Source organism: Rhyacophila brunnea, unplaced genomic scaffold, assembly GCF_057557595.1.
Source record: "Rhyacophila brunnea isolate RB1 unplaced genomic scaffold, BYU_Rbru_1.0 scaffold_14, whole genome shotgun sequence".
Classification (NCBI taxonomy): Eukaryota; Metazoa; Arthropoda; class Insecta; order Trichoptera; family Rhyacophilidae; genus Rhyacophila; species Rhyacophila brunnea.
Window position 1 is genome coordinate 9,677,872 of NW_028232796.1, and position 15,433 is coordinate 9,693,304.

General features: G+C 31.2%; 1 protein-coding gene across 2 annotated transcripts; it reads left to right on the top strand.

Moving 5' to 3' along the window:
* The first annotated feature begins 1,986 nt into the window (after positions 1–1,986).
* LOC147075588 (uncharacterized) lies at positions 1,987–9,178 on the top strand. Of its 2 annotated transcripts, XM_085941892.1 has the most exons (3): positions 1,987–2,022; positions 2,122–2,211; positions 8,307–9,178. In XM_085941892.1, exons 2-3 carry the CDS (start codon positions 2,155–2,157, stop codon positions 9,000–9,002), a joined length of 753 nt encoding a protein of 250 aa, XP_085798018.1. In that variant the 5' UTR covers positions 1,987–2,022; positions 2,122–2,154; the 3' UTR covers positions 9,003–9,178. The 2 variants fall into 2 exon arrangements, with proteins under 2 accessions (XP_085798018.1, XP_085798019.1); XM_085941893.1 differs by lacking the exon at positions 2,122–2,211.
* The last annotated feature ends 6,255 nt before the right edge of the window (positions 9,179–15,433 follow it).

Here is a 15,433-nt window from a genome sequence, read left to right on the forward strand (position 1 = left end):
CGGCTATTTTCAAAATGCGTTTTCCGCTGTATTCCGTATAACCGAACAGTACCGAAAAACGTTGTAAAAAAATATCTTCTGTGGGAGATATTATTTTGAATTTGATCGAAAAAATGATTTTAAAATCACAAACATAATATTCTTTATAAGCTGTTGTATTTTGACATCTGTAATATTTGACCTCGTTTTAATTTCTGGGAAAAATATAATATACCCTTTTCATCTGTACATTTAACCATTCACCTTAAATAAACTTTATTCAAAGATTAAATTAACCTGTGACAACCAATATTTCAAGTATTTTTTTCAAAGGAAAACATTTATTTATTGGATTTTTTCAACTTATTTTTGACTTAAGTACTTAAATATATACTTATAATAATTTAATATACTTTGAAGATCGTTTTGACTGTTTCCATGACACTGAATCACAAAATATAGTTTTTTTTGTTTATTCCATTCTAATATTGCAAAAATATTTTTGAATAAAGAAAAAAATGTTATGTATTGTGATATTATAATGAAATATAGGGCAAAGAGTCAAGCATAATTATGAAAGGTTAAGGGAGGGAGATATTTAAAATAAAACATTACAAAACAGATAATATCATCCTTCCCTAGCTCTCTCTACTCTCTACGGTTCCTAGTTCTTCACTGTCACGTACCTACATCCATCAAACTTTATGAGTTCGTCTCTCCAGCGGGTATTACGGCGTCCCTGTGGATATTTAATTCCTCTTCGGTACCACTGTATGACGGCATTTGTTCAGCGGTTGTCCACTGAGTGACATTCCAGCCCATTGCCATTGCATCTGCTTAGCGTACTCTATCACATCGCATACTCTTGTCTGCTTCCTTATATTTTGGTTTATTTTGTGATCTTTCCACGTTATGCCCAACATGCATCTTTCCATGCCACGTTGTACTACTCGTAATTTTTTTCATTTCTCTTACATTAAGAGTCCACGTTTCACACGGACATGTGAGCGTTGGTAGCACACATGAGTTAAAAAAAATATATCAATTAATAAATATAAATATATAATATTTTCAACACTACCAACAGGCCATGGCGCCTAATGACAGTAGTGTAGTGAAACAGTGGTGTATTTAATAATGGAAGTGAATCGCATTCACAAACTCCCAGGCTTTGATAAAATCACATAAATATATTATAACCTCATCTTTGGGTCTATTCTATACTTATCGACCGCTAAACTGATAAACTGATAAATATTACCACTTATGTTAGGTTTGTATCAAAGTATTAGTACTTATTGTAACAATTACAATAAGTTGGTTATAATTGTTCCAATAAGTGATATATTTTAACAGCACCTCTATTGGCAGTGATAAAATTTAGAGCGAGTTTTGACTGTTTAGACGGCTAACTTATTGTAACAATTATAATACCTCAATACAAATATGTAATAAATAATATCATTTTATCACTTTAGCGGTCGATATTTGCCTTGTGTATAGAATAGACGCACTAGAATTTATTGGTTTCTTTTGTGAAATTTACGCGTTATGCCCAACATACACCTTTCCACGCCACGTTGCTAAATTAATATATTATTTTCTATGCTCAATCTGAAATCGATAATTTTGGGAAAAAATGTTTATTAGCAAATGGAGGGGTATCAAGAACGTGACGTTAATTAGCAAGCGGGGGAAGGGGGTGGATAAAAAAAATATCGAAAAACATCTGACGAATAATAATGATGATGAAATAAAAATTCTGAAAATTTACGAATCATCTTTGGTATAGAACATTCGACAGTAGATATTCATTTTTGTTTGTTCACCTTACTTATTTTAGACGTAATTACTATTCAAAATAACATAAAACAAATACAGTCGGTTAATAAATCAATAATAATGTGATATAGATTCAAAATGGCTGCATCTCATATTTGCCTCTCAACTATAACACAATTTGCATTACACATTGTTAATATATATGTAGCCAACTGCCAATGTTGTGCCAGTATAATTTGACATTGCCACTCAACTAGGCTGGTCAGTAAAAATAATATTTAAAAATATTATATTTTATAATATAGTTTCAGTTATTTTTTTAACAAGTATATACTTACTCCATTGTACATATTTTTCTAGTAATAGTTGCAGCTTGTAATTTTTGATAACAAAATGGGTGTATGTTCTAATATTGCAGCGGGTTTATTGCTTTGTCAAATATTTGTAACGGTAAGTAATTAATATTATTTTAATTTAATTTTATAAATGTAATTTTCTAACAAAGAAAATTAAAAACTTAATAATAAATAATAGTCAATGGGTGAACTACCATTATTAATGAAACAATCGTGAAAATGTTATATTGAAAAAACCTTTTTTTTTTTTTGATTGATGTAATTCTAAATTTGAATTTAATATTTCGATATTCTAACATTGACTCCTCATATTTGACATTCAATATTTTAAAATTTATACAAAAACTACCAAATGGAATTAAATAAAAACAAAACAGGTACGCTTCGTGCAAAAACATTTTTTTACATTTTTTACCACGTTTTTATTAGCTCGTATTCTTGTTTGTCCGGTACAGATTTTTTCTTGTGTTTCCAATACAAATTTTTTCTTGTTTGTCCAAGATTTTTATTGGACGATTGAAGGTTTTTAACTAACTTCCCGACTAGCTAGACATTTGAAACTTTTAGAATATATCAAAACACGATGACAATGCATTCTTTTAATACCTTTGGACATCTTTAAGCAGAATTGAATTCATTTTCAGTTAATTCTGTTTTGTATGGAAAGTTATTTCGGAAAAAATCCGTAAAAAGTAAAACACTATTATTGGTTGCTAAGGCGGTCCTAGCAACTAAATTATTAATATATACGTGCGTTACTATGGAAATCAATGACGTTTCAGTATTATTTCTATCGAGTACAGTTTTTTTTGATCGTTTAAGCTAGTCAAGTCAAATTTATATGATTCAACAGAAAATTTAAAAACGTTGTATGTAAAAAATTCTTTTTATCTTGTAATTATTTCAACATTATTAATATTTATTTTTATGTCATGTCATGAATGCTTTGAATAAATTGTCAAAATGTCAAAATGACATTTCAGTATTCTATATTAATTCAGTATTTCTATCAAGTACAAAAAAAGTTTTTATTAATGTATAGAATTGTCAAGTTTATATGATTCAACAGAAAATTTAAAAACGTGGTATATAAAAAGTTCTTTTTATCTAGTAATTATTTTTTTATTTAAGTTGATTACCTGAATTTTTATAACATTTTAATTCTCCCTATCAAAAATATTGATATAGATGTCAGATACCTACGTGGTTTCAATGTTAGAACATCGATTTAATGTTCTCCGTTTATGTCTCGTGATGCCAAGATTTGGGAAATGTAAATATGGGATAGGTATATAATTTTCTTCTTCTCTCATGTGAAAGTAATATGTGTTATAATGTAAATCTCATGTTGTGAACGTCCTTAATTTTGATTTATTATGTTCACAATATTTTGTTTTCTTAAATAAATAAATAATTGAAAGAATAAGGTTCATTATGCTGTAGGTGTTTATAATATTATCATTCAATATTTTTTTATTAAATTATTATAAAAACAATTTTCCATAAAACTATCAATTCCATAATAATATTTATTCGGTTATATTATATTTCATAAAATCTACAATATTTTCATGTGAACTTTACAATAGTAATATTTTATAACAGTGTAAATGCCAAATAGATATAAAAGTAGTGCGCATATAGTGCAACGAGAGTAACTTGTGTCACTTGTACTATACGTGGTAGCTAGAGTGGGTATTTTCCGAGAAAATCCCAATCTCGAGATTCGGGATTTCCCTAAATGATGAAATTTTGAATTCTCGAGATTCAGGATTTCCAGAAAATAGTTCTCGAGAATTCTGTAAATTTTAAAAAAACCTATAAAAATCCTAAAATCAGTGTAAAAACAGACAAATTCCGAAAAAATATGTTTTTAATTATTATTTATGTAAGAAGACAAACAAAATAGAAGTGGAAAACAAAAATAATTGAAAACATTACTTATTAAAATAGGATTTAAAAAAACACAGACTGTCAATCGCTGCGTCTGACAATCGCATAAGCTTTTGAGACACAAAATTCCCTGATGTTGCAAAAATTGCGCTCATTTTGAGTCGACGTTGGCTTAATTGTGTTAAATGCCCCGATCAGTCCTTGAACGTTTTGTGTTTTCTGTCCACATTTTTCACAAAGAAAATCGTTTTTTTTTCAATTAATATTTAATAATAAAGAAATCCCGAATCCCGAGAAAAGATTCTCAAGATCCAGGATTTCCCAAAATGTAAAAAAATTCAATTCTCAAGATTCGGGATTGAAAATCTTGAAAATTTCTCTAGATTTCCCGTCGGGAAATTCCCGAAATCCAACTCTAGTGGTAGCTCCTCAACTCATGTGTAGTTTTGTATCGTGCACTTTGTTGATTATCGTGTCCGGAAACTTGTACGTATGCAGTATGCCGTATCACACTTCACCGTGAAATGTTGTATGAGAAATATATGGCCGTATATTAAAGACCGTCCAACCTCTTTGGATCGTATAGTACTGACATAAAATTCATGTCTAAATAAAACGCGGTTCTTGTCGGTTTACAGAAAGCCAGCAGCAAACAAATTTTGAAAATAGCCGATATACTGGATTATTTGTTAGGTTATATTGTTTTCATTCTCCAATTCATGAATTTTGCCAAAATCAGCTATAAAAATTGAATTAATGTTCATATTGAAACAAAAAAAATCGATGTGTGTACTTATGTACGCGTGTTAGAAGTTATACTTCTTTGGCGTAACAAAACAAAATTTCTCTTTGACTAGCTCTCAATTATCTTGTTAAATTACACACTCAAAAAAAAGGACCGCTTATTGGAACGCCGTTGGTTTATGTATATACACTTTAACTTATATTACTAAATTATATCATGGTTTCTCGTTGTTTTTATTTTTAATGTACCAATTACTGTCACTCTGACGTTTAATAATTTGTTTACGTAAGGAATTGCAAGTGGGCGACAATAATAAATTCACTGCCTAGGCAACGGAACAATTCTAAACTATAATATTATACTGTATACGATCGCAGTATCATACTGTAGCGTAAAGGTAGTGCGTTCGGCCGATAACCGAACAATCGGTGGTTCAAATCCAATCGAGTGCGTTTTTTTGGTGACATGTCACTCTGACGTTTAATAGTTTGTTATCGTAAGGAATTGCAAATGGCCAACAATAATAAATTCGCTGCCTAGGCAACGGAACAATTCTAAACTATACTATTATAATGTATAATCGTCACGATCGCAGTATCATACTGTGGCGTAAAGGTAGTGCGTTCGGCTGATAACCGAACAATCGGTGGTTCGAATCCAATCGAGTGCGTTTTTTTCGTGTGAAAAAATAAATTATGTGTTACATGTCACACGCCAAAAATACACTCTGATCTGATTTCTCAAACGCGCCAAAAGAAGTATAACTTCAATAAAATTGAAGACCGTATAGTATACGGCCTTATTGTCTTTCCGATAAGAAAGCTCTCGGCGAATTGTACTGCGATGAAATGTATTACCTACAATTTACATATTGTAACCATATTAAGTTATTATACATAAAGCTTTTATTTTTTTCTCCTTGGTCTCTCAACGCATGTATAGTTTTGTATCATGAACTTTGTTGATTACATCAATAGTCGCTTGTTTCATGCCAAAAGCGTCACATCAAAATATAGAATCAACAAAAATAATACCATGTTCATATGGGTATATCAGAACTTAGATTGTTGTCATTTTTTAACATATTCAGTTAGAACTAATCATTTACTTGGCGTCCATATAAGTTACTGTATCTGCAACGGTCACAGTTACGGTTCGCTAATGAGTACATGAAAAGTATCGCTGACAATTCGACTACTAATTTAAAATTTTATATTAGTAACCTAAAATACTAATATAATAATAATACGAAATACAATTTACTGCATAATATTTTATATTAATTGCATTAAAACTGCTGACCACTTAATGACTACATTTAATTATAATGTTAGTAGCTACGCGCTAGGTGCGGTTTGCGCATTGAACGATTTATCAAATTAATCTTTATTTACCTAAGTGATTTTTTTTACAGTTTTTCGTTCATTAACATTAATATTTTTAACCTTCATTTTACTCTGTTAAAAAAATCTGTGTTGTCATGTGCTGTCATTTGCAATCGTTCAATCGTTAGACTGTTCTTCTTTAAGACTTCTGTAAAAATGGCTCCATCGATTTTTGTATTTGTCAAATATTTTCCTGTTGGTTACAAAATCAGCCAAGTCCACCTTTAGGTATTTTTTACTTTTTTTGTGAATTGCTGAAGAACTACTGTTTTCTAATATTTCTGCATTATCAAAATGTGGAATTTATTAATTTTAAATATTCTATACTCGAAATAATATAAACTTTCACCCTTGTGACTGTGTATTTGAGAAAACAAAAAGCTGTTTTTCTTCTATTCATCTATTATGGCCTTGGCTGATTTTGAAATCTAGCGACACTACTAGATTTCAAAATCAGCCAAGTCCACATTTAGGTATTTTTGACTTTTTTCTGAATTGCTGAAGAACTACTGCTTTCTAACATTTCTGTATTATCAAAATGTGAAATTTATTAATTTTAAATATTCTTTACTCGAAATAATATAAACTTTCACCATTTCTCCTATTCATTTATTATGGACTTGGCTGATTTTGAAATCTAGCGACACTTATAAATGTTGATACAAAGGATGTCGAAAAAATTTCATGCCTTGAGCATGAATACTTCCCAATACACCAGTTGTGGGAGTTATTTACACTTATTTACTCAATGCGTAATTATTTGTATAAATACAGCTGTCGTGGGATTCCGTCGCAATAGAGAATGCATTTGAGAAAAATAATACTCAACGCATTCAATAAATTATCTTTGATCGAGTGTTTAATCTGTCTATTTTTACTGGGAGTAGTACATGCACTACATTAAATTCCAGCAGAGTACATTTTGTTGTGTAACCAAACGAATGTAAACATCACCTGTGCAAACGCTAATCAGCAACTAAAATACAATACTGCAGGTAAATACCTACATGTCACGTGACGTTTTATGCGCACGCTCTCATTTTATTGTAAAAATAGATAAGAAATGTTGCGATTTTCATTATTAATACACGATCTGACACCAAGTCACGTTTAATGTTGTTATACATTTTCAGATTTTTTCCCATACAACCAAAGAGAAAAAACCACTAGTTTTTGGTATACAAATTATATCCTCTCTTTATAAAGACTTTTCTTTCTTGTTTACAAAGCATTCTTTAATTATTTTTAATGTCATAGCACATATTATTATTAGTTTTGTATTAAATATTTTAAATTTAAAATACATACAGATTTTTTTTTTGTATAAAAGGCATCATGACCATCAGCCGGGGACTTACTTAAAGACTTCCCCTAGCTCCTTCCACTCTTCTTGGTCCCTATGCTGTTATGTACATCTACTGAACATTGTTTGTATATGGAGATAACCAAATTATTGACTCCTGATTGATACCAGTCAATTTATGACTGGACACGATAGTTTCGCTGGCAAGCTTTTCAAGCTTGGATTTACAAACCGTCCACGTGGATGGGGAAATACAGGATCCCAACCACTTCCTCTGGGAATGTCCAAAAATGTACTCCGAAAGGGAAGAGATGCTTAAGCTGGTCCAACCAGCTGTTGGATCTATCGGGCCGTCCAACTTGGTTGCTACAAAGGCCAATTATCTTGTTTTTAAAAAAATTGCGGCGTCTTACTGCGGACGTGAAGATCTCTTCACATAAGTTTTGCTGCCCGTATAATTAGCTTCTTTTGTTACATATACCTTACATTCTTTTAATTTTTGTAATTTCCATGCGCTCGTCTCTCCCCGGCACTATGCATTAAAGTATTATTTTAAACTCAGTCAGAGCTCACTTAGAGCGTAGCAACCTTAGTCTTGGGTATCTGCTCACAAGACATTTCCAGTCATACATTAAATAGATGCTTCACAATCGCCACTATAGGGTCCCGTGATACGCTTGATTAAGACCGAGTGTGGTGCGGGGTGGGTTTGGTTTGGAGGGAATAACTTCAATGTTGGTATCTTCAGTGAGTTTAAAGGCTTCCGTCAGAATATCGTTTTATGACGGCATTTATCATTTCCAATTTAGGTTTTCATTGAACTCTTATAAATACATCGCTTATTGTGGCTTATATATTTTCAGATTCCTGACGTAAAAGCAGCTGCTTTCTATTACCCACCAGTACAAAATTTTCCTTGGCCATATAGTCCCCCAAATTTTCCAGATATGATGAATTCAGGTGGATCATATTCTTCAAGTAGCAGTTCCTCCAGCAGTTCTGGTGGTGGAACCAGTACATCATTTAGCAGTAGCACAAACGACAAAGGAGAAGTCACTTACTCCAGTAGTGTAGACAATGGTGATGGAAAACCAAAAACAGAAACATACACAACAGGAGATGGTAAAGCATCAGCATATGCAGAAACTAACAGTGCTGGTGAAAAATCAACAAGTCTATCAATAAGTGAGAGTAATGGAGACCAAAACCCTGAGACAGATGCCAAAACAACTGGACAAGGACAAGCTGCAGCCTTTGCTGAGAACAATGATGGAGTTGTAAGTCTAACTACTAGTGAAAATGGAAGTCCTGGAACTAGCAGTGGAAATGAACGAGCAGAGAGATCCGTGGGAGGTGTTGGAGGAGAATCGCAAAGTTCTTCGTGGAGTAGTAGCACTGATAGTAGAGGATCATCGAGTTACTCTAGTAGCGTGTCAGATGGAAATGGACCTCCAAAGACTGAAACGTGGACAAGTGGAGATGCGACAGCCCATGCAGAAGCAGTAAATCAAAACGATGAGGGAGTGTCATCAAGCATTTCACATAGTTCCAGTGACTAGTTTATGGTTATGTTAACACATTCTTTTTTTTGATAATAATCCTTTAAAATTTTGGTTAATATACTGTATATTTATTTATTTTACATTTTTATCTTGCCTTGTGTAAATCAATTTGAATAAAATTGTATTGTTATATATTATTATATTCAGGTTTTCAAAATAAATTGTGTTTTTTACTTGTCTCGTTCCGTTACTCTTAACATTATATTTAATATGTTTTCATTAAAATAGATTAAATTATTTTTTCAATTATCAGAAATCAGTTGGTGATAAATTTAAAATGATAACACGGGATTAATAACACACTTAGACCATAAAACCGATTCCAAGCATAAACAAAGTATGTATTTCATATCAATTCATTAACATCTGTGTACTCAATCTAAGTCTCTTTAAATATAGTGAACAATATATAGAAAAGTTATTGGCAGTTTAAATACAGATAGTAATTGTAAATATGTACATAGAGCTAATGAGGTTAAGTATATTTTTTTCCACTGTGTTCATAGAGACGACCTTAAAAATAAAAATTGTGATGAGTTCACTTCCAGTTTGGGCTCACCAGATAAAATCTCATTGGCTGAAAACCATGCCATACTAATCAGCCGACACCTCAATAACCACATAGCCGTGGGTTTACTGCGAATAAGCATAAGCAAGTCAAAAATACTAGTTTTGAGATAATCGAGTTTGAAAGTTTGGACGGTCTTAACTTATTTTATATATATAAAAGGCAAATTCCTTTCTGCGATATTGCTTTGAGTATGACTTAGTGCAGTTTCGCACGCATAATTTTGTGAATATAGCCTGAGAATGAGAGAAGCAAATGCACTAAGTTCATTTAGTGCCTTTTCTCTGAATAATGTCTTTTTGACTTATAACATAAATTATCTTCGCCAGTTTCATAGATATGACTGTGTGTGTTTTTGTAGACTGTAGAGCGTACTCTTAATAAGATTACCTCATCATTAAGTCAAAACAGCAAAATTTTGACCTAGTGCTTTTTGGCAGAATACCCACGACAGTCTTTACAAATAAACAGTCTTGATTACCTTATAAACTATCGGAAATAATGTACGCATTTATAAAACTATTATTTAAATTGTTGTTAACATTCTATAGTGAAATATTTACGATAAAAAATTATATAATTGCGATAACTGCAGTAGGGAGTAATATCGTGTTAACGCGCGTGTTTGAACATGTGCCTAACCGAAAAAAAAGATTTTTTTTTTATTAATTATAAATATAAATGATTATAAATATAATTTTTTATCGTAAATATTTCACTATAATAAAATTTTAACAACAATTTTACTAATGGTTTTATAAATGCGTTTAAAAATTAATAAACCTAAAAAATCTTAACAACACTGCATATGGATGTACTGAAATATGACTATATTCTAAAATATGATTGAGATGTTTAAAAGAATACTATTTTATGTAATAAAAAAAAACTTTATGCAGTCATCAAATGTTTAAAATAAATATAAAGGATAATAAGGCTTCAAAATTATATAAATAGATTATTTACAACGTTTATGGAATGTCCAGGCTTATGCTCTGCAAATACCAAAAATCTCTATTTTTATACGCATGAGGGCGTTTAAGGACTTACGCACCTAATTCTGGTTCTACATCGCTCGCTTAGAGCCTAAAAAAAATATTTTAAATATTTTAAACCACTACTCATCCATATATATTAATTATCCCAAAGAAAGGTGAATAGAATGATAATAAGCCTAATTATAACATTTTAATCATGATTTCATTAATTATTTCTTTTTAATTGACAGCTAAATGACACGTAATTATTTTGCCTGCAGAACACTTTGAAGTGCTGAGCCATAATTCTGGATGAGATTATTTTAATCGGTGAAATTGAGCAATTATCTTCAGTTTCAAAAAATACAAGAGAAAAATTTTATAACCATTTAAAACCAGTGACGTTGAATAAATATTTTATATATTAAATAGGCTGATGAGTCTAATATTAATTTAAGGTTTTAAAAATCAATTAGTAATAATATCTAAATTGAATGCTGCAACCTGTTTTGTATTTTATAACTATTTAGTGCGAATTTCATAATATTATTCTTATATAAATTATATATATGTGTATATTGATACCAAATATCATAATGCCTAAATCCCCCATCAAAAATCCTCCAGTCGACAGAGTTGGGAATATAATAATAATATTATTGTATAACTGTAAATGAGTCAAGGCTAGACCAGGATGCACAGCGATACAAACAAAAAGAATGTTACCGTTATCTGTTTCTGGGCGGACGAAATATCGAGAGTAGGTACCTACCCTTGAGCCTTGAACGTCGCCTCTAAATACGATTTGCCACCTTTTTGCGCCAAAGCGTGCGTTTGCAAATGTTATTAATAATTAATTGTTACTTGTCAAGCGAAATATACTTACATAATACTTAATGTCTCTGAATCCGTCTTTTTAATAAGTGGAAAAGTATAAATCAACACCCTACGTAAACCCATACCTATAAATATATATATTTTAATACTACAGAAGGTCATGAGACCCAATGCCTGTAGTGTAATTAGTAATAGAAGTGAAACAAAAAACTCAGACTTTGATAAAATCACAAAGTATATGGCAGTAGCGAATGGTGGAGGTATACTGTTAAGTTCCTACATAAATAGTGCACACCAAACTTTTTCAGTCAAATGTATTTGTTGCCATTGATCTATTGATCTAGTTAGTTAGTTTTTAAACTTCAATTAAACGAAGATTTTTTCAAAAAAGTCTTAATAAACCTTAGTATAATCAATCCCGACTTCAAAATTTGTTGTGTAAGTATGGATGTACGAGTATCATTCAGTCCTATTGCGAGACGATGAAGACAACCACAAGTAATATATTATTGAATTCTAACTTTAATCATCCAAGTCCAGTTGCGAGTCTTGATTGGGTGTTTTGGATTGTGTTTCCCCCATTAATTCTTCAGATAAGTTTCCGTCACTGTACACACAATTTCTTCTTACGGATGTTCGCGGCATTTCCATTTGTTATTGCGATAAATATATTTTACTCATCAGAGTATAAAATCTGAATCTATCTGTTCTAAAAAAGGCGTGTCATTTATGAAAGTAATTATTACGTCAAAAAAGAATAGTGGTCAAAATTATAAAACTTTTTAAGGAATGATTATCAATAAAATATACTTTGATGTATATGGGTAAGTGCTGTCAGAAGTTATGCATTAAATTTTTTTCAGCCGTTTAACAAAATAATTTATTTTTCAAGTTTTGGGAAATGGGAAATAAAATCCAACGGGATGCAAAGTAAATGAAAACATTTTGCCTTGTTTGCTTTTTGCGAAACCAACAAAGTGCTGATTGGTTGAAAAATGTGTTGGAATTTATCCCAATAAATATTGGAAATTGACTCTTGATGAAGACATCACTTTTAGTGACTCACTTGAAAACTTATGGTAAATGATGTTACCATCAAAATCAGAGTTGTACGATTATTTTAAGTTATACGGAAAAACAGCGTTAAATTTGTTAGCGTATATTTTATTATAAACATGGTGGTTGAAGTTTTTTTGTTTAATAAACCATGTTCTCAATTACTCAAACTACTTTTATTCATCATTATTAAATATTTTCGATAACGGGTATCTCCACAACAAGCAACTGAAATTTTTACTGCCACTATCTCTGAGCCTTAGATTAAAGAATAAACTCTGAACGCCATTTTCAGGATAACGCTCATTTTCCGGATATGGGCTCAATCTTAAGTCAATTAGAATTTAAATTCAAAAATCACGAAGTACCCTTGGTCGATAGTATTAATTAATTTAGTGAACTCTGAGCTCATCTGTGAAAATTTGGCGCATGGTATGCAAAAGGTTGCCCCTGCAAAACGCCTATCGTAAACAATAACATATCGGTTGTATGGTTATACGAAACCTCTACAGTTCACCGTATGTAAAAAATTAAATTAATTAAAATACTGTATCGAAATTCAGTGAAATTGACAAATCATCATTTTTAAAATTTTGTATGTCTGTAATAATTATATTTAGGTAATTCGCAAACCAAATGCGTTAATTTGAACTTCCCAGCGGGATATTTAAGAGTTTCGAGTGATAATGTGCGGCCGGTATGTGGGACGTGGGCTATTTATAACCCTCCATTTCATATAACTTACTAACGTACGCGAACTTTCTGAACGAAATTAGCAGACTGCATGGGCCTACTGGGAATCATGCCGTTTGAATTATATAGTCTTACAGCTATGTGTGAAATATCCTAAGTAAAACCATCTATCTAAAACTCATTGCACTAATATTACTTTACCTTTCATCAGATATGGAAAGAATAAATGAAAACGAAAAAACAGATAAGTTCACATATGGTAAAAACTTTACACAAAATATGTATATATTATAATATATGTATAAATCAGTGGCGAAGAGTGGAGGTAGGCTGTTAATATCCGCCATAAATAATGCACACTAAACTTTCTCAGTCATACCTACGTATTTGTTTTCATTGAACTAAGATGGTGTTGGTTAGTTTTTAAAATTTAATTAATTAAGCCCTGCCTACTCCAACCCATAATAGACAATAGTCAAAAAATACTCGTCCATTTATAAAAAATCTAAAATTATGCCAATAAATCATTCATAATTTTGGATATTTTATAGATAGAATATTTTTTTTATTGTATTGTAACCATTTGTAAATTATAGTCTTAGTCGTATGACTAACAAGGTTTAATGCACTATTTATGTCGGGTCTTAACAGCCTACCTCGACCCTTCGCCACTGGTATAATAATTAATGTATCCAGTATCGACAGCTTAATCTGCAAACCAGCTAACTGCACTTTTGACCACAAATGAGATTTTGATGCTATTTTGTTATAAAGCATGTTAATATGCTCAAACAAACTTTTAAACTCCTAAGCCTATAAATAAATGCGATATCGTTCTTTACACAAAACAGTCAACTGCAGGTGGTAACTGCAATCACTAGACCCATAATATTTTCAGTCCCATGTGTGCATGACAGTTTTTCGTGATTATCACAAAATTGCGAAATATGGAGGTTACCTACTTTAAAACAGTCTCAATAATTGTTATAATTTCAATAGTAATAAATGAGATGATTGGGTGATTGTTATAAATAGAACGATTTTAATGATCCGTTTAATAAACAACTTTATGATGCTGTAGATTAGATTAACTTATCAAATTATTATAAAATAACTATTAAAGAAAGAAAATGAAACACAATTACCGTAATCTACCTTCTTTTAATGTTAGAGGTCGCTCTAAATGTCAACAAATTCCTAAGAAACTTATAGATAATGTTTAAGTAAGTTATAACTAAGGAAGAAAACCCGAGTTTTTAATAAACTGCTTGTCTGACCTTTTTTTTTAATAACAAGTAAAATTACCACTTTAAACTTAGAAATAAAGTTGACAAGAAAGAGATTTAACTATTCATTATCATCAGTCGGGGTCAATCGACTGCTTAATTAAGGTCTCCCCTAGCTCCTTTCTATTTTCTCGCTCCTTATTCCTTCACTACCACGTACATCCACCAAACTTTATGATTTCGTCTATCCAGCGGGTTTAATAATATCCCTGTAGTCTTTTAGTGCCCCTCGGGAACAACAGTATGACAGAAGTTGTCCAGTGGCTGTCCGCTCGTCGAGCAATAAATGTCCAGCTGGCAAGACATTTAACTATTATAAAAAAATAATGTGTGCTTTTCATATTAGATAGTATTACCAACATACAAATGAATTAGTACAATATTTAATGGAAACGTCAATTAAACGCCAGATATCACTGGGTTACGTCACTTTTTCGCATAGCAAAGTTTTCCATGATTAACGTTTGAAAATACAATATAAATCTTTTGATATATAAACATATATTATATTTATAACATATAACTATAGAAATAATACTACTCTAAATATCTAGGTTTTGTTGTTAAAACAAAATATTAGAACAATAATAATTGTGAGCGTATAATATAAATAAGAAAGACTATCTATGAATCCATCCAACTCATCGAGTCCGTCACGAGACGTGCTGCTATTGTCACGAGTTCTTCACTCGACATAGTGCATCGGTTATTCCAGTCGAATCAAGTCTTTGAGTGCATTCTTATAATTAATCTCTTGATCATATCGATCTCACCAGTACATCATTACTTTGCAATTATAATCTTACGTCATCATGCTTATTATTGCATTCAATGTATTCTTGTATCAACCAATAAACTCTCATCTCAACAACCAATGATCAACGACCTTCTATCTATCACCCCCTCACTATACCTCCAAATTTTCATTTTTTTTCAATTATTTCATATTGATTTCCATAGTAACGCACGTATATATTAATAATTTAGTTGCTAGGACCCCCTTAGCAACCA

Bases quoted from the DNA above. Each gene is read 5' to 3' on its own strand.
- LOC147075588 (XM_085941892.1), top strand. From the start codon at position 2,155: ATGGGTGTATGTTCTAATATTGCAGCGGGTTTATTGCTTTGTCAAATA. The intron at 2,212-8,306 runs GTAAGTAATTAA...ATATATTTTCAG, and splicing joins TTTGTCAAATATTTGTAACG to ATTCCTGACGTAAAAGCAGC.